The following is an 18,367-nucleotide window of genomic DNA, read 5'->3' on the forward strand; positions in this document are numbered from 1 at the left end:
GTTGGAAAGACCCACTTCGTAATCAGGTCTTTGAGGTGGGAAGTCACACCTTCAATCCAGATCTTTGAGGAGGGAAGATCCATCTAGGCCATGCCATCTGCTGACAGCCTATATAAAGGACGTGGAAGAAGGAGGCTCTCTCTACATTTTTGCTCTCACTTTGCCCGGCAAGTCCATTTCTTTACTGACAGAATCTGCCTCTTCAGGATTCTGGCATATACTGAAGACCAGCTGAGACATCCAGCCTCCTGGACTGAACAACTACCAGTAATGTTGTTCTTGGACTTTCTGTTGTGTATGTGTGTGTACACGTGATTTATAAGATATATATAACATATCCCCTATGTATTTTATATTTTTTCATTCTATCTATAGAATGGATGTTCCTCTAGAGAACCCTAATACAAGGAAGGAGGGGATTATTTGGTTTATGGGACACATCATAAGGGAAAGCTAAGACAGGATCTGAAGCAGAGACCATGAAGGAGTACTGCTTACTGGCTTGCTCCCCACTGGCTGGCTTTCTAATAGAACCCAGGGCTCTCTTGCCCAGAGACTGCCCCACCCGCAGTGGGCTGGGCCTTCCCACATCAAGCAGCAATCAAACTGTCCCCACAGACCACAGTGATGGAGTCAACTCTGCAACTGAAATTCCCTCTTCTCAGGTAGGTTTGTGTCAGATTGACAAAACTAGTCCTTCATAAAATGTTTTACGCTTTCATTCTGTGCACACACACACATGCTGTGAACTGAATCTAGGGCCTCGGAAACACTAAGCACATTGCACACGCATGTATCTCCAAACCACCCACCCACCCTTTTCTGAGGGAGTTGGGATGGACTGTTTTAAAACTAAACCCCATCAGAAAGATGGGTGATGCAGGATTGCAAGTTCAAAGTCAGCCTGGGCAATTTAGTAAGACGGTGTCTCAAAAATAAAGATACCAGAAAAGGAGGGTAGGGTAGTGGGGACAGCTGGCTGTGGGGACAAGCACCTGTAATCCAGCACTTGGGAAGCTGAGGGCTGGAACTTCAGAGCCAGACTCTGCCATGAAGTGAAGTTGAGACCAGCCAACGAGAGCTACATGAGAACCTGTCTGTAAAAGGGCGGCGGGTGTGTGTGTGTGTGTGTGTGTGTGTGTGTGTGTGTGTGTGTGTGTGCTCCTGAAGGCATGAGGAATAGCTCAGTTGTGGAACATCTGTCTATGTGCAGTGCACTAGCGTCAATCTGTAGCACCAAGTAAATAGATCCCGGTGGGTCATCTCACACACATTCTTGTGAGCGTCTCTAACAGGTGAAGCTTTGTTTGTTTGTGGTTTTTGAGACAGGCTTACATAGCCAAGAATCTAAGGAAGCGCCCCTCTTTCTCCCTCTACCTCCAAGTGCTAGGGTCGCCAGGGAGGGTCAGCACACCTAGCTCCTCTCGCCTGCCCATGAACACGTTCAGATGTTCCCGCTGTGCTCCAAGACTGTTTGACATGTATGTTTGTCTGAACATACGTGTGTGGCACATGGTCTGCTGCCTGCAGAGGCCAGAACATGCTGTCAGATCCCCTTCTGTGACAGCTTTCTCTCCCCCGAGCCCTCCAGGCTGTTTTTATGTCAGCTGCTTGGTCAGTGAACTCTATTGTTTGTACTCTGTAGAATCCTGTGGTTCCTTCAAAGTTACCCATACAGTCCACACCCCCTCTCTTTTAGTTTTTGGGGTGGTGTTTAGGTTTCTGGGGACAATGAAAGTCTCACGCTGCAGCCCTGGCTGGCCCTCACAACTAACCTCCTGCCTTAGCCTCCTGAGTCATAGAACTGGGGTTTTAGATGTGAGCCACCGAGGCCAGTGGGAAATAAATATTGAGATTGGTTTTTACTGGAATGAAGTGGGGGAGGGCAGCAGAGATGATTAAGCGAAGGGAAAAAACCAAGTCACGATTCCAGAGGACAACCCAAATGTCCAGGGAAGAGACACCGGTCACTTCTGACTCAGTCTGGAGACCCTTCACCACCACAGAATCAGAACGGGCAAATGTGGCCACAATAGAAAAGCTACATTCTACATGGTTCCCAACACAGTCAGCGGGTAATGCCTAGAAATGTTTGTAATCCCAACACTCAGGAGGTGGAGGCAGGAGGAGGAGCGCGAGGCCAGCCTCTGCTACAAGGCAAGTTTAAGGCCAACTTAAGTTGTATGAGACCCTGACTCAAAGAATAATATACACATAGGAAGTGAATGAGGGGGAGTGTGGTAGGACACATCCACAATAACAACGGTTGGGAAGTAGAGGCACAGAGACAAGGTCAAAACCAGCCTCATAGGAGACCCTGTCTCCGCAGAAGAATAAATCAAAGTTTAAAAATGAATGATAGGGGGTTGGGGATTTAGCTCAGTGGTAGAGCCCTTGCCTAGTAAGCGCAAGGCCCTGGGTTCGGTCCCCAGCTCCGGAAAAAAGAAAAGAAAAAAAAAAAAAAGAATAATAGAGAGCTGGAGAGATGGCTCAGTGGTTAAGAGCAGGGACTGCTCTTCCAGAGGTCCTGAGTTCAATTCCCAGCAACCACATGGTGGCTCACAGCCATCTGTAATGAGATCTGATGCCTTCTTCTGGTGTCTGAAGACAGCTACAGTGTACTTACATATAATAAATACATCTTTTAAAAAGACATGAGTGATAGGTTGGGCAGTTGTGGCACAGGCCTTTAGTGCCAAGCCCTCAAGAGGCAGAGGCAGGAGGATCTCTATGTTTGAGGCCAGCCTGATCTCAGAGTGAGTTCCAGGATGGCCAAGGCTACACAGAGAAACCCTGTCTGGAAAAACCAGCCAAACAGCAAGAAAAATGAGTAATATCTCAAACCAAGATAACTCACATAAGCCAGCAAAGTCTACTACGTGTGAAATAGATAAAATGCCGGCGGAAAGAGTCCGGGATAGCAGACGGTTGGGAATGGCTGTGTCTGAGGAATGGGAATTGGAGTGGGAAGGCGCAGGGCTGGGAAACTTTGGGTTTTAAAAGCCCGACTTAGCAACTGCCTGTCTTACAGGACCAGAGTTGTTTGGTTGGTACCGCCAGGGAGGTTGAAATCTGAGAATGAGTTCAGGCTGTAGCCAGGTTGGTGGGTAAGCACCATGCCCTCAGAGCTGAGGACAGCTGGCAGAGCACTGAGCAGGCTCTCCAGCCTGCCCCAGCTCCCACCTGCCTCTCATTTGTTTGCCCTGCCAAAGTGGCCAGTTGGCTGGAGTGAAGATGTAAACCCATGGCTCCCAACATTGTCTCCTCTGGGAAGCTTCATTCCCTGCCAGCCACACCTCCCGTGCCTTCTCATTCTCTCTCTGGAAGTTTCCAGGGCACAGCTCCCATAGGTGACAGTCTGCAGCCCTTTCCAGATTTGGAGGGACTAACTCCTCCCAGCAGAGCTCACATGGAAGGTCTACTGTGTTCTTTCCCCTCCCCCACTATGGAAAGCAGGATGTTATCCTCGCTCAGAGCCTGGCTCTGAACTCAGTCTTGTGACTTGGTAGTTGCTGTGTGACCTTTAACAAATTCCTTTACCTTTCTGAGTGTCTGCTTACCAGCTTCCAGATGAAGACCACAGTGCTACACAGAGCCGCTGTGAGACTTTGAAAGAATGGCACAGGCAGGTGTGTGGCAGGCACACTTGTCACAGACCAAGTGCATGGCAATGGCAGAGTCCCCCACCCCAAGATCTCCAGGATGATGGGGACAGTTACTGGACTGAGACCATTCCAGTGTGCACCTGGCAGCCGGTGTCCCTACTTCTGTGCCCCTGGTCTCCTCTTTCCCTCCAGTGGTCAACTTTCATCCTGGCCTCAGGCCAAAGGGATCAAAATGTCCTGTCTTTGTCTGGACTCTCAAGCTTAGAAACCTCATGGGACCAAACTCCCCCACTCCAAAGAGGGCAGCCAGTGAACAGTGCATGGAGGGGGCAGGGTGAACATGCCCTGAGGAGGGGAGGCAGCCCGTGCTGAGTGCTGTGTCTGCTCAAGCGGTGCTAACATTTTAACAGGCCCACAGGACAGTTGGGGAGATAGTTCAGTCCGTAGAGCCCATTCCACATACGCAGAAGGACCTGAGTTGGATCCATAGAGAGCATGTAAATATTGAGGCATGATAGCAGTTTCCCTATAACACCAGCACTTCAGTGTGTGTGTGTGTGTGTGTGTGTGTGTGTGTGTGTGTGTGTGTGTGTGTGTGTGTGTGTGTGTGTGTGTGTGTGTAAGTTCTGTGGAAAAACCTAGTAGACCCATACTGGGTGTCGGGGAGTTATGGCAGCTGGAAATTCAGCTCAATGTGAGACCGAAGTGACTCAATTTTTAGCCACCAGGACAAAGTTCCATAAGATCTGAATCACACTGTAAAAAAGGAAAGCGTTTGTTGGGCTCTCCTCTCAGAGTTACACTCCATGATCCCTTAGCCCAGTGCTTTGGGGCTGTGATGGCACATACATCATGGCGGCTGTGCCTGGCAGAGGAGGCCTGGTTGCCTCAGAGTGGCCAGGAAACAAAGAGAAGGAGAAGAAGTTGAGCCCTAAATACCCCCTTCAAGGACACCACCTCGGTGACACACCTTCCTCCAATTAGGTCCCACTTCTAAAAGGTTTGGCCATCTTGCCCACAGCACCCCAGGCTGATGAACAAGCCTCTAGCACAGGCCTTTAGAAACACTTCGGATCTAACGCATGAGAGGCCATCGGCATAGAGAGGTAGAACCTAGCAAATGGAAGGCAGAAGTCAGCTTTCTACGCAACCTGGTTCATTCCCAAGAGTCGTCCTGCAAAGGACACATTGTCAGCCCTAAGATGGCAACAGAAGAGTCGTCACCACACGAAAGACCAGAATCCGCTTCTCTAGGAAGTGGTGGAAAGAAATGGAGAGAGAGGACTCCAGAGGTAGGACGGCTATCTTGTCTATCGGTCTCTGAAGAGCCTTACACAGCAAGGGCAGGAGAGCAGCTCAGAGCCTGAGGTAAAGTGGGACACTGTCCTTCAGATCCCAAAGAGCTGTGAGGCCAGGTGTGCAAGATGAATCAGCCTGCAGCCCCAGATGCTCGGGAGGCAGCCCTGGTAAAGAGAGAAACCCTCTCCAGAAGACGTGTACCACACACTATATGCAAGAGTATTAACCAGCTATCGGCACTGAACGATTTCAAAGCTGTGTGTCGGGCATGACAAGGGGCTATCCTTTTCTGTCATGACCAGAGGTCAGAGAGCATAGGAGGAGCTCGACACATGGAAGAACTGTTTTCTTCTCTCTCTCTCTCTCTCTCTCTCTCTCTCTCTCTCTCTCTCTCTCTCTGCCACCCAGTAAGGATTCCCCCAGGCACTGAAATTAGAGAAGTTGCAAGCTTGAGCTTGGAGCCCAGGGCTGTGTCTTCTTGGAGCAGCTGCTCTACCACTAAGCCACACATCCCCTCTGCTGTCCCCCCAGGATCCTCTCCACCCAAGCCTTTTGTTGATGTTGTTTTGGGTTTCGGGGGGTTTTGAAACAAGGTCTGTATAACTCTGACTAGCCTTGAACTCATAAAGATTTACCTACCTCTTCCTTCCCAGATGTTGTACTTGAATTCTTTTTTTTCCTCACCACTATTTATAATGTCTATTACTTTATTTATTTTTACTGGAGGCATGCTCATGTGGCAACCAGAGGACGACTTCTGGGAACTGGCTCAGATCTTCTACCGTGTGGGTCCCCAAGAGGTCGTCAGGCTGGGTGGCAAGCACCTTGATGTGCTGAGCCATCTGGCTGGCCTTTTTCTTCCTTTAAAGTGATATCCATTATTTTTCTGATTAAAAAAAGGTCCAGAGTGTGTGGAATGTTGGTAAACCGAAAAGTAAAGGTAAATGGAGAGTCACACCCACTGCTGCTCAGCGCCTTCAGGACCAGGATGGGAACTGACCCAAATCCTCCCTCTGTCTCTGAGGACAGAGCCTCCATGATTTGGGATGTTCTGTGAAGTACTGTTACCACAAGGGGAAATGGCCACCAAGCTACCTGATTACCCATCAGTCATCGGGGGAATATGGGGAATGACTGAATAAATATCAGTGTGCGCAGACCATGTAATGCTGGGTAACAAGTGGGAAGAGGAGGACAGAGTGCATGGGATTGTGCTGAAAATGTCTGCACTGCATTGCAGGACAAACAGTACTCAGAAGAGTATACAGAGTGATTCCACTCTGTTAAAATGCACCCTTAGATAGATGATGCATGGATGGATGGATGGATGGATGGATGGATGGATGGATGGATGGATGGGTGGATGGGTGGATGGGTGGATGGATGGGTGAATGGATGGATGGATGGGTGGGTGGATGGGTGGATGGATGGGTGGATGGGTGGGTGGATGGATGGGTGGGTGGATGGGTGGGTGGATGGATGGATGGGTGGATGGGTGGGTGGGTGGATGGATAGATAGATTGATAGATTGATAGACTGATAGAGTGATAGATAGCTTTTGTTGGTTCAAGACACGGTTTCACTATGTAGCCCTGATTGTCTTGGAATTGAGTATTAGGCTAGACTGGCCTTGAATTCTGCCTCTGCCTCCAAGTGCTGGGATTTAAGGTGCTCACCACCATAACTGTCCTTCAAAACCTCCAGAAAGGGTCTCTCTATAACCCAGGCAGGCCTTGAACTTGCTATGTAGCCCAGGCTACCTCAAACTGATTATCTTCCTGCTTCTTTTTCCTAAGTGCTGAGATTACAAATGTATACTACCACTCCTGGCCATATATGAACTCTCTGTCTCTCTCTGTCTCTGTCTCCCCCAACCTCCAAGTGTGTGTGTGCATGTGCGTGTGTGTTGAGTGTCTCAGGCTGGCCCTAAACAGGCAATGTAACAAGACTGAAGTTGAATTCCTGATCCTCCTGCCTCAATCTCCTAAGTGCTGGGAACTTAGGCCTTTACAAACAAAGAAAACAGTATGGCAATGACTGTGAATGAATCAAGGGAGAGAACTCACAGGTAAGACGACCAGTTTTGAAATGTTTCTTTGTTTGAATGAAGACAATCAGTCCATACTGTTTCCACAGGTCACACGACCAGCATCTTAGTGAATACCAGTCCACGGGAAATATCTCCTCACCATTTCTGATGGGCACAGGTCTTCTTTGTATGTCATTCACTGGGGAATCGGTGTGATTGTGGCCATGTGAAGGACTGGGAGAGAGGTCACTGGTACAGTGCTTGATCCCCACTCATGAGACCCTCAGTCCAATTCCCAGCATTGAGGAAGGGAAAAAAGAAACATCCATGGGTATTAGGAATTGTGCATGGATCTGGAGTATGTGATGGTGTCTCTGTGCAGAACCCCAGTTCTTACCATGCCTCTGTTAGATTACCACATCAGTTCCATGTTGGGTGGAGTGAGAATTCTGGAATTTTGGTTTCTCTAAAAAACACAAATATTATAAGAATGTGCTTTTGTTTTAACCCCAGGTGTGGGGACGTGGGGCTGCTTTGTCTGCTGCAGCTATGATTTGCCTCGTGCTCTAGCAGAGACATCCTTTTGCCAGCTGCACATAGATTCTGTGATTGTGTGACATTTGGAATTCTGGGAACTTTTCAGAGAATATATAAATGCTATAGAGAGGCAGGGTCGGTGGTTGTGGGTTGTTGCTGGGGTGGGGGTTGTTAGTAGCTGTACTCAAAGAAGAAACAAAGGAAAGAAATTATATTCAGAGATCTCTATCTCACTCTCTTCCCTCTATTGTTTCTGTCTTATCTAGTGATAGGGGGTGAAACCAAGGGTGGGGGGATAAAGGGTGGGGAAAAGTACCCACAAAGTAGCTAAGGTCAGCTACAGTTCAGTCGCCTCCATTTCTCCTGCTAGCTGTAGAGGCTGAAGATAAAGAAGGGAATCTGTGATGGTTTGACTGACAATGGCTCCTATAGGCTCATACATTTGAATGCTTAGCCATAGGGAGTGACCCTATTTGAAAGGATTAGAAGGATTAGGAAGTATGGCCTTGATAGAAGCGGTGTGTCAATTGGGGAGCCCACACCAGGTTCAGTTTCTCTCTCTCTCTCTCTCTCTCTCTCTCTCTCTCTCTCTCTCTCTCTCTCTCTCTCTGCCTACTGATCAGTATGTAGGTCTCAGCTACTGCTGCTCCAGTGCCTACCACCATGATAACGGACTAAACCACAGCAAGCCACCAATTAAATTGTAACAATTGCCTTGGGCCTTGGTTGTGGTGTCTCTTCACAGCAATAGAACAGTGACTAAGACAGTATGGTATCCAATCACAAAGGCCAGAAGAAATTTACATGATCGGCTGACCACATGCTGGAAATCACAGCAAAGACAAGAATGAAGTAGATCTCCGGCTGGCAAGCTGGTTCAGCAGGTAAAGATCTGAGTTTGATCCCCAGGATCGACGTGGCAGAAGGAGAAAACTGACTCCACAGACATGATGGGGTATGCCAGAGGCCACACAAATACAAACATACACACACCAAAACAACAACAACAACAAGGGGGGGAAAGATGGAGGAGGAGGAAGAAGATCTCCATGGACAAATACTTGGAAAATGTGTCAGAATATACTGTAGAATGATGAGAGGAAAGGCAAGTAATAAGAGCAATTAATAAAGCGTGGGCTCGTCTTTATTTAATGTGCCCTGGGAAAAGCCTGGAAGATAAGCCAGGCTGAAAGTATGATCTACCTATGTCTGTATGAATCCAGAGAAAGTGAGCTCCCAGTCCTCGCAGATATGCAAATAAGACGGGCTTTAACAGGAAGGGACGCTGCAGAGCCTCCACAAGGCTCTGACACCATCTGGGCTGTGCTGCAAGTGAGAGAGGGGCGGTAAGGAGCAGCGAACAGAGTCCATTCCCAAAGGAAAGGGTTAAGCATCCCGCGCTCCTGTGGGCGGGCTCGACTACGAGATCGGCAGAGCTGGGCTCTGCTGGCCAAGCCTGAGCATCTCCGAGGATGCGCCTCCGAGAGAGGCTGCAGGGACGCGCGCAAGGTGAACGCATGGCTGCGGATGCAGCGCGCAGGTGAGGAGCTGGCAGAGGGAAGGGGAGATGGCGGGACCCAGGAAGGCAAGGAGCAAGGCCTGCAGCCCCCTTCGCGGGCACGGGCGACCAGGCCTGCACGGTGCCAAACCCCACCCGGGACACTGCGGGAAGGCATGGAGCCAGGGAGAGAGGAGCTGGAGAAGGAGAAGAGAGGTAACCCGAGATGGACCAGCTTCTGCAGGCTGTCCTGCAGAGGCCCTCACCCTGCTTCCCCTCCCCCCTTCTTTCTCACCTAGTCTCTGCGGCTGATTGATTTCATCTCCCCTCAGAACTGTCCAGCCATGGGACCCCAAAGCTAGGCAAGCCCCTGCCAGGACTGCTGGTGCCCACATCTCTTGCATCGGGGGTGGTAGGCAGATGGCATGTTATTCACTGGAGGCCCAGCTCAGCCATCTCCTCCTCTGCAAAGCTTACAGAGCTGTGCAAGATGAGTCCTATGGGCTTTAGTATGGCTAGTACGTGTTCTCAGCTGGCTGTGCGACCTTGGACAAGTTGCTCAACCTCTCTGACTCTTGGTTGCCCACTTTCCTTTACTGTGTGATGAGTACATGCACCTGCTTGTATGGGAAGGTTTAGAACAGAAGCCTAACTGGGCAAACAGTTCAACACAGAGTATTGTTATCAACCTATATCCACATCAGGGGCCCAGGTGCTTCCTTGGCACACCTCAGCCCCAGCCTGGGGACTTGGTGGGTCCTTAGACCCCAGCCTGACCAACGAGCAGAACCTGGGACTTAGTTTGAGAGAGGCCTTACCAAAGCTTAAAGACAGTCGGAATTAAAGCTGCAACTGGACCCAAGAGGTCTTTGAATCCCCTGAAACTTTCCACAACCTCTGGTGAGCCTAAGGGACTCTTAGAAAGGGTACCTGGAGTCACCTCAAGCTTCTCCTAGTGTCTGAGCCACCAAAGGTGGCTCTATCCAAGAGAAAAAGGACACAGTGCCTGCCCGAACACAGCTGGCCCTCAGCTGGCTCCACGGCTGGTCCCTGCCTGGCCTACTTAAGGATGGACTTAGGAATAGGGACCTCGTGGGAATATCACCCAGGCCAGGATCGTACAGGGGCTGAAGGTGTAAAGGAAAGAGACAGGAGCCCCAGGTCAACGGCAGACAGGGGCTGGATTACCAGGGGGCATTGCTCCGGGTAGGTAGAGCCAGGAACAGAAGGTGTCCCTGGGGAGGAGTGTCTAGGCCAATACAAACTACCCTCCAGTCGTCCCCGGACACGATGCTGACCTCTTTCCCTTAAAAAACAAAACAACAACAACAACAACAAAAAAAACCCACTACTACTCAGACCTCATCACTTTTAAGCTTTCCAGTCCTTGTGATGATTCACAGGCACCCTTGCTGTCAAGCCCCTGCCTGCTGACCGCCAAACCCAGGAGATGTTCTGAACTCACTGAATTCGTTCCCACCCTAGAGCCTTTGCATATGCTGTTCCCACTGCCAGATGCTCTCCCCTCAGAGCTTCAAATGCCTGGCTCTCTCTTACCATTCCACCTTTGCTTGAGGATCTCCTCAGAGAGGCTCTCCTGGCACCCCTGCCGGGACTCACATCTGTTATCATCTAACCATGTCTTATTTTCCTCAAAGCTAAACTTCATTATTTTACACAGTCCTTATTTCTCAGGCCCGCCTGCAACTTGCTAGGTAGACCAGGCTGACTTTGAGCTCACAGAGATCTTTCAGACTCTGCTAAGGATCTGAACTTTAACACTTTAAAAAAAATTCTATGTATCGTGTGTGTATGAGTGTGTGTATGAGTGTGTGTCTTCGTGTGCATGCATGCATATATGGAGGTCAGAGAACAACCCAAGGGAATCCGTTTTCTCTTTCCACCATGTGGGTCCTGGTCAAGAATTGAACTCTCAGATCATCAGGCTTGGCAGCAAGCCCCTTTATCCACTAAGCCATCTCATTGGTCCTTAACTTTAAAATCATGTATTGTCCATCTTATTTAGAACGGTCTCTCCACAGCGGGGAGGAGGCAGTCTTCTCAAACTTGTTCACTGCTACATCCCAAGGTCTGTTCAGTTTACTTGTTGAACTAGTGAAGGGGTTATGGGGGAAGAACCTTTCCAGACAAAGGCTGAGAAGATAGGGCCCTGCTATCAAAAGTTCCTACTGTGGGTCTGACCTTCGTGTGTCTCATTAGTTATACATTATATGAATCCCCTGAGGTAGACACTCTTGTTAGCGTCATAGAGATAAGCGCCAAAACCACGATGCTGAAAAGCAAAGTAACTCACCCAGGAGACAAGATGCCAGGAATCTAACTCAAGGCCCTCCTCAAATGCAGGGGCGCGTTCCTCTTTCTCTTTTATGAAAGTTGGGTGTTGATAAATCTAATTCGAGGGCAGGCAGGAAGGCTCAGCGGCTAAAGATGCTTGCCACAGAACCCGATGACCTGAGTTTGATCCCTGGGAACCACATGAAAGGAGAGAACTGATTCCCACAAGTTGCCCTGCCCTCCAAACGCTTGCTGTGGCAGATATCCCCCCTTACTTAAATGCATAAATGTCATTTTAAAAACTTAAATCTGTTTTCAGGGACTGGAGAGATGTCTTAGCTAGCTAGAGCAAGCAGTCCTTCCTGCTCTTGTAGAATATAGAGTATCCAGCACTGAGGGTGGGTGGCTCCCACATGTCCCTAACTCAGCCCTTGGACAATCAATCCCACACTCTCCCCTGGCAATCACAGGCACTGAACTTAATATATACAACTACTCTTGTCATACATATATGTGCATAGGAACATATGTATATCACAAATAAGATGCACTTACTATATACAACTACCCTATCATGTATATGTGTGTATGATTATCTATATCGATCTATAGCTATATATCTATATATATTAAATACTTAAAAGGCTGGGCCCGGGTGGCATGCACACCTTTAATTACAGCACTCAGAAGGCAGAGACAAGGAAATTAGTTCTACACCAGCTTGGTCTACATAGTGAGTTCCAGGTCAGCTAGGACTACATAGACCCCGTCTCAAAAAATAAAATCTTGGGACTGGAGAGATGATTCAGTGGTTATGAGCACTGGCTGCCTTTCCAGAGGACCCAGGTTCAATTCCCCACACTTACATGGCAACTGACAAACTGTAACTCCAGTTCCAGGAGATCTGACACCCTCATACCAATGAATGCACATAGATAAATAAAATAAAATCTTCAAGAAAAACATAGATTTCATCGGGTAAAGAAGGCAGCCCATCTTGAGGGAACAGAACCCGGTGTCAGGGCAGAGGCTGAGTCACCTGACCTGGCTGCAGCCTTGGAAGGCCAGGAATAGAGCTTGTATTCTCTCCCAAGAGCAATGGGGAGTCAGAAGGTTTTGAAAGCAAAGGAAGTGGTGTGAGTAGAGACCCAGTTTTTAAAAACTTTAAAAGCAGGGGCAACACTGTTGTTTAATGCTTCTCTTCTTTCCCGTCAGCCCCCTGAGGACGTCTTGGACCCGTCAACCCTCATGCCATCTCTCTCTGATTGATCATTTCTTTCTCCGCTTTTGTAGACTTATCCAGTGAAGCCTAGAGGTCAAGGGCTGTACACTCAGGCACTGAATTAGACCATGGCCCCCAGCCCACAGGCCTGTGCATCTCCGCTTCTGCTCTTGCTGCTGCCATGCCTGGGGGCTGGCCCTGCCTTGGGCAGAGGCCTTCCCAGGCCCCTTGAGAACTCAGAACCTCACTTGATTCCGTCAGAGCCACGTACCTTTGACCTCTTCTGGGAGAAGCTGGATAATGAGAGTTCCCGGCACAGTGGCACCCCCCAGGCCCATGCTGAAGGGCCCGAGAGGCCTGCAGACTCTCCCCTTGGACCAGCACTGCATGGACCCAAAGTAGCCCCCAGGGTTGTCCAAGGTGAAAGACTCCTAAGAGCTGATGACCTCCAGCTGGCCCGAGCAATCACCTCCCAAGGCTGGACAGGACCTCCTGACTCACAGGAGCTTCTGGAGACAGAAGCACCAGAACCCCACCCCATGGGAGCACCCCATCTCACTCTTGTCCCTACAACTCCTAGCTTTCAACTCACAGTAGCCACGCTTGACACTGCCTCACAGAAGCCTGGAGGCCCAGCAGGACAGCAGCCAGCTAGGGATGAGGGGCTAATGGCCAAAGCCAAGACCCACACACAGGCTTTGCCCTGGGGTTACCAGGGTTCTCCCCACACTCTGGTACCTCAGACGGGTGCTGTGAAGACACTAGTGTTGGGGAAGCAGGGTGGACATGAACAGGGCCTCCAGGAGGCTGTCCAGGGCCCCCTACTCACCCAGCAGGATCCAGCAACACCTGAGGTTGGATCAACACCCCCAGTTGAGGCCCCAGTTGAGGTGAAGTCCACTCCAGAGCCTGGAACCCAGCTAGACCGGGCATTGGCCAGAAGCCTTCCTCTTCCTGAGGGGCTGCCAGCTGAACCCTCCAAAAAGGGTGGAGTTGGGGATACCTGGGAAGTCAGCTCTCTGGGACCCCAACCCGAACAGACTGACCACCATGGAGGACAAGATTCCCCAGCACCCCCACCTATACCACCTGCAGCCTCAGACACTTCTGATGGGCACCTAAGACCAGGTATGTATCAGCATAAGGGCACTGAGTGGGGTTGTGAGGGCCAGTGGTCCAAGACAGCTAGGTGTAACTCCGAATGTCATTTCCCTCCTTTGGAGGAATTAGGGTGATGGTGCCTCCCTCCCGAGGGGCTGGGATTTGAGGGAGTACTGGAGGGTCAGACACTGTAGTGACTATTCTTGCCATTTCAGCAATAGCCTCAATGAATGGAGTAGACCCCATCTCCCCGCAGCGAGTGAGAGGAGCAATGGAGGCCCCAGGAACCCCCAAGTCCTTCATCCCTGATCTCCTAAACTCTGCTCAAGCTGCAAATGGAACAGAGAGCCCTGTGAGGGCCCTGCAGCCAGGTGAGGCCACGGCTAGGGGTGAGGGGAGAGTCACCGAGAACCTGTGCTTAGCGATGGGGCAGGGACCAGGGTTAAATGGAGAAAGCACCTGCTGAAAGGAATAGGCTAGGACCTCTGACAAAAGCAAACCAGTGCTCGCTGGAGACTCCAGGACAAGACATTAGCTCTTTTGAGCCCAAATGTTCTTCTGTGCAGCATAGACATATCTTGTGCGGTCATCCTCCATCCCACCCGGAACCCCAGCACTCTGGATGCTGAGACAAGAGGATCACACGTTTGAGACCTGCCTGAACTACATACTGAGTTCAAGGCCGGTGTGAGTAGCTCATTAAGACCCTGTTTCCAAAATCAAAATTAGAAAGGGCTAGAGATGCAACTGAGTGGTAGAATTATTATTGCCTGGCATAGGAAAGATCCTGGGTTCAATTTCCAGTACCACCACCACCACCAAAAAAGAAAAGGAGGTTTACATCTGACTTGTCTTTGACGGGAAAAGCTAGACATATGCCGTGATCCAGTGACGGTGGCAGGTGCTAATATCTCCATTTGACAGACAACCTTGGAAAATTAATTTACCAACTATACTTTTGAATATGGAAAAATCAAAAGCACTTTGTGTTTGTTCGGGGTTCTGTTGTGTTGTTTCTTATTTGTTTTGAGATGGGGGGGTGGTCTTAGGTAGCCTAGACTGACGTTAACTTATTATGGTTGCTGAAGATGGCTTTGAAGTCTTGATCCTCCTGTCCCGCCTCCTATTACAAGCATGTAACTCCACACCCCACTTTCCACAGCTCTTCCCAAGAAACCCTTTTAATGTTGTTATTATTGCAGATGAAGCTGAGGAATGGCCGGGTCGCCCACAAAGCCACCCTCCAGCACCCCCTGTCCAGGCCCCCTCGACATCTCGGCGTGGTCTCGTTAAAGTCACCACACAGAGAGCTCTGGGCCAGCCACCCCCTCCGGAGCCCTCAGCCAGCTCCATGGTTCCCATCCCAGCTTCTAGCCCCCCAGCCAATGCCACCGCACCTCCCCTTCGTTGGGGACCCCTGCGACGGGTGCTGAGTTTTTCCTGGGAGCTTCATGTTTATGGGGTGGGAGTGCTTTTCCTGCTTCCAGCATTGTTGGCATTGGTCACACTGGCAGCCGCCCTAGCGGGACCCCGATTGGCATTAGTGGCTGCCGTGCTGGTGTTGGTGGCTTCAGGGCTCCGATCTGCCTACATGCTCACGGATCCTTACGGCTCTCAGGCCCGGCTGGGAGTACGTGCAGGTCTGGTGCTATACAACTTGCCCTTCCCCTTGCTACTCACTGCTCTGGCAGCACTCACCCTGCTGGGCTTGGGTGCTGGTCTGCCACAGCCTCTACAGAAGCCGCTTCTGCTGGGAGTCGTGGCACCGGTGCATGGCGCAGGTTTGCTGGCTACCGACCTGTTCTCCACTAGCCCTGTGCTCAACCTTCTGACACAAGGCTTATCTTGCGCCTGGGGCGCGTCAGTGGCTCTGGGCACACTCTGCCTGTGCCGTCGCCGGCTGCTGGAAGGCCCTCGGGGCTGGGATGCCAGTCCAGGCCCCCGGCTTTTGGCTGTGGCGGGCTCACTGGGGCTATTGGCCAGTGGTCTGCAGTTGGCGGCCTCGCTCTGGCTGTACCCAGGGCCTGGCCGGGAGGGTCGCTTCTCCTGGGCTTGGTGGGGCGTGCACTTTTGGCTGCGTCTGCTGGAGTTGACCTGGGCACTGGCCCTGGCGCTGGCTGCCCTGGCTGCCACTCGTCCCAGGCCGCCCACGGAGCACGCTTGCTGGGCTAAGCTGCTGCGCCTGGCTTGCCCCGCGCCCACTGGCAAGAGCGAAGTTCCCGAGAGACCCAATAACTGCTATGCGGGGCCCAGTGGCGTGGGCACAGGCGGCCTGGACATCAGCAAAAGTCTCATCCGCAACGCTGCTGGGGAAGGTGGGCTCCCTGCTACGCCTGGTTCTGGACCCTGGGGTTCGGCTGCATCGTTGGGTCGTGGTCGTCCAGGTGGCCCGGGGATGTCCCGAGGTAGTGTGGGGCCTGCACAGTCGCTGAGTGAGCTGGATCTGAGGCCACCGTCGCCCATCAATTTGAGCCGCAGCATCGACGCCGCGCTCTTCCGGGAGCACTTGGTTCGAGACAGTGTGTTCCACCGCTGCGGTCTCCGTGGCTTAGCCTCCTCGCCGCCAGGGGGCGCCCTGCGGCCTCGCCGCGGCAGCCAGCCCGACGCTGAGCTCGATGGCGCGGGCACGTCGCTGCTCCGAGGCCGCTGCCGCTCGCTCAGTGAGGTGTGCTTGCGCACGTCGCTCCCGCAGCACGTGGTGAATCCGCCCGTCGGCGCGGCGGCCGCGGGGACTTCGGGCAGCTCCCTGGATAGCTTCTCCAAGGGCTCGCTGAAGATCAGCTGGAACCCGTGGCGTCACGGGCTGTCGTCCGTGGACAGTCTGCCCCTAGATGAACTGCCCAGCACCGTGCAGCTGCTGCCACCACCTACCCCAGCCCCAGCCCCTGCTCCTGCCCGGGCCGGGGAGCCTCAGGGCGAGGGCCAGCAGCGCTGCAAGTCCAGCGCGTCTCACAGCGCCTCCAGTGACACTATAGAGCTCTAAGCAGCTATGGGGAGAACCTCTCCTCAATGTCCACATGAAGTGGCTAAGCCAAGACAGTTGAGCATTTGAAAAACTGGTCTTCCGGGGCCTCCACCTGACTGCAGCTCCTGGGTACAGCCGGGCTTGAATTTACCTGACTCGTTTTGATTTTCTTTTTTAATATCTATTTTTTTTCAGCAGATATTTTGCACAGAGGCCGTGAGTTACACGGAACACAGGGTGGACGTGCATGGATTTGACCATGGGGGACAGGGACCAGGTACCCCTGCCCTTCCAGTGTGGAGAGGTGCACTTCACTTGTCCGGATTGACTGTCCTCTTTGTGCCAAAGAAGTAAATCCTTCCGATTAGGCTCATGCCTCCCCTCTGGTCAAGCCAGGATCTCTCCTAACAGGAGAGCCAGGAGACCCTTCCCCACAGGAATCAAGAGCTTTCCAGAGGAATGTTTCCTCCGGCTTTGGTAGGAACAGCCACCCCTATCTCACTAAAAACCTGTCTGTTGTGGAGTCCCCACCTCCTGTAATCCCCACTTTAGGCCTAACCGGAAAGCATTCTGCCCATTTCGGAAATGAGAACAGCTGCTGTTCAACCCAGAAAGACCAACTCCTAAGCTGGTTCCTGTTATCTTTTTCCTTCCTCCACTCCTTCCTGGTTTTTATTTAAAAACATTTTTTTGTAGATTTATTTTGTGTGTATGAACATTTTGCCTGTGTATAGTATATGCATCACGTGTGTGACGGTCAGAAAATGAGTCCAGTCCTTTGGGACAGAGGTTGGATGGCTGTGAGGCACTGCATGCTTGCTCGGAAGTGAACCTGGATTCTCTGCAAGGGCAGCCATGGCTCCTAACCACCGACCTCTCTCCAGCCCCTTCCCACCCCTTTTCTATCATGGTAGCCCTTGATTTCCCAGGGTTGTAGAAAACTTCACTCAAGTGGCAATGGTGGGTTGTTAAGACTGAGGCTTTTCCAGTTTCCAAGACCGTCCTTTATTTCCTGAGATGAATAAATAAGTCAATGGCTGGGGCGTGGGCGGTGAACACACAACAGGAGCTGGCAGCATGCACCTGGCAGGAGGCCTATGGGGGCCCACCCCTGAGGGGACGCCTCTCATCCAGAGCAGGGGACAAAGCCCACCTGCAGCCTCCCTGGGGAGAAACTGTCTTGGATTCACACACTGTGAGGCCCACCAGTCCTCTAGGCAAAGATCTCAAGACAGCAGCTTCAGGACCTCTTTTTCACCCCCCCAGGGCCACTGGGGTCCTGGGCTGCTCAGTAAGGCAGGTAAAAGGGTATTTACCCCAGTCTCAAAGAGAAACAATGCTGTCCCAGGTGTCCAGCGGGAGAGAGAAATAACCTCTAGGGGCAGCCTGGGTGGGAGGAAATCCTGTAAGTGGTGGCAGGGATTATCTACCCTTGATGAAGCCCTCCAGCACACGGTCACTGCGCTCTGACAACCAGTACCCAGTCATAGCTGCCACAGCTCCAATGAAGATGGCGGTGAACACCAAGTCCCCCTTAGCAGCAAGTGTGGCCAGCGCACAGATGATCACACCAAAGAACATCTGCTGCAGCACCACCATTTCGTCCTCTGTCATCTCCGCGAAGAAGCCCGCCGACTCTGCAGAGGAGGTGCACCTGTCACTGCCCGGTTCCCGGAGCTGCTGCCTGATCACTGCTGCAGGCCTACCTAGCTCACCCAGCACAAGCAGCATTCGCTACTGAGAAAGCCTCTGCAGGGGCTATTCCCCCTAAGCTGGAAGGAAGCTGGGAGGTGAAGAGGCTGCTAAAGCTTTGAAG

The 18,367-nt window shown here is 51.5% G+C and overlaps 2 protein-coding genes across 4 annotated transcripts in view; one reads left to right on the forward strand and one right to left on the reverse strand.

The window, feature by feature from the left end:
• Positions 1 to 8,914: 8,914 nt before the first annotated feature.
• On the forward strand, positions 8,915 to 17,253 carry Prrt3 (proline rich transmembrane protein 3). The gene is made up of 4 exons (XM_032905921.1): positions 8,915 to 9,010; positions 12,479 to 13,613; positions 13,802 to 13,957; positions 14,789 to 17,253. Exons 2-4 carry the CDS (start codon positions 12,614 to 12,616, stop codon positions 16,567 to 16,569), a joined length of 2,937 nt encoding a protein of 978 aa, XP_032761812.1. The 5' UTR covers positions 8,915 to 9,010; positions 12,479 to 12,613; the 3' UTR covers positions 16,570 to 17,253.
• A 279-nt stretch (positions 17,254 to 17,532) lies between these two features.
• Positions 17,533 to 18,367, reverse strand: part of Creld1 (cysteine rich with EGF like domains 1) — a 10,531-nt gene continuing 9,696 nt past the window's right edge. For all 3 annotated transcript variants that reach the window (XM_032905922.1, XM_032905923.1, XM_032905924.1), the window contains one exon: positions 17,533 to 18,188. In XM_032905922.1, the coding sequence (XP_032761813.1) occupies positions 17,974 to 18,188 (215 nt within the window). In that variant the 3' untranslated portion in view covers positions 17,533 to 17,973. The remainder of the gene's footprint in view (positions 18,189 to 18,367) is intronic.

The sequence above is a fragment of the Rattus rattus genome, chromosome 6, assembly GCF_011064425.1.
Source record: "Rattus rattus isolate New Zealand chromosome 6, Rrattus_CSIRO_v1, whole genome shotgun sequence".
NCBI lineage: Eukaryota > Metazoa > Chordata > Mammalia > Rodentia > Muridae > Rattus > Rattus rattus.

What these genes read in the sequence shown, in the direction of transcription:
- Prrt3 (XM_032905921.1), top strand. Translation starts at nt 12,614, where the DNA reads ATGGCCCCCAGCCCACAGGCCTGTGCATCTCCGCTTCTGCTCTTGCTG. An exon ending in TGATGGGCACCTAAGACCAG is followed by an intron (nt 13,614 to 13,801) that starts GTATGTATCAGC and finishes TTGCCATTTCAG; the next exon opens with CAATAGCCTCAATGAATGGA. An exon ending in TGTGAGGGCCCTGCAGCCAG is followed by an intron (nt 13,958 to 14,788) that starts GTGAGGCCACGG and finishes TTATTATTGCAG; the next exon opens with ATGAAGCTGAGGAATGGCCG.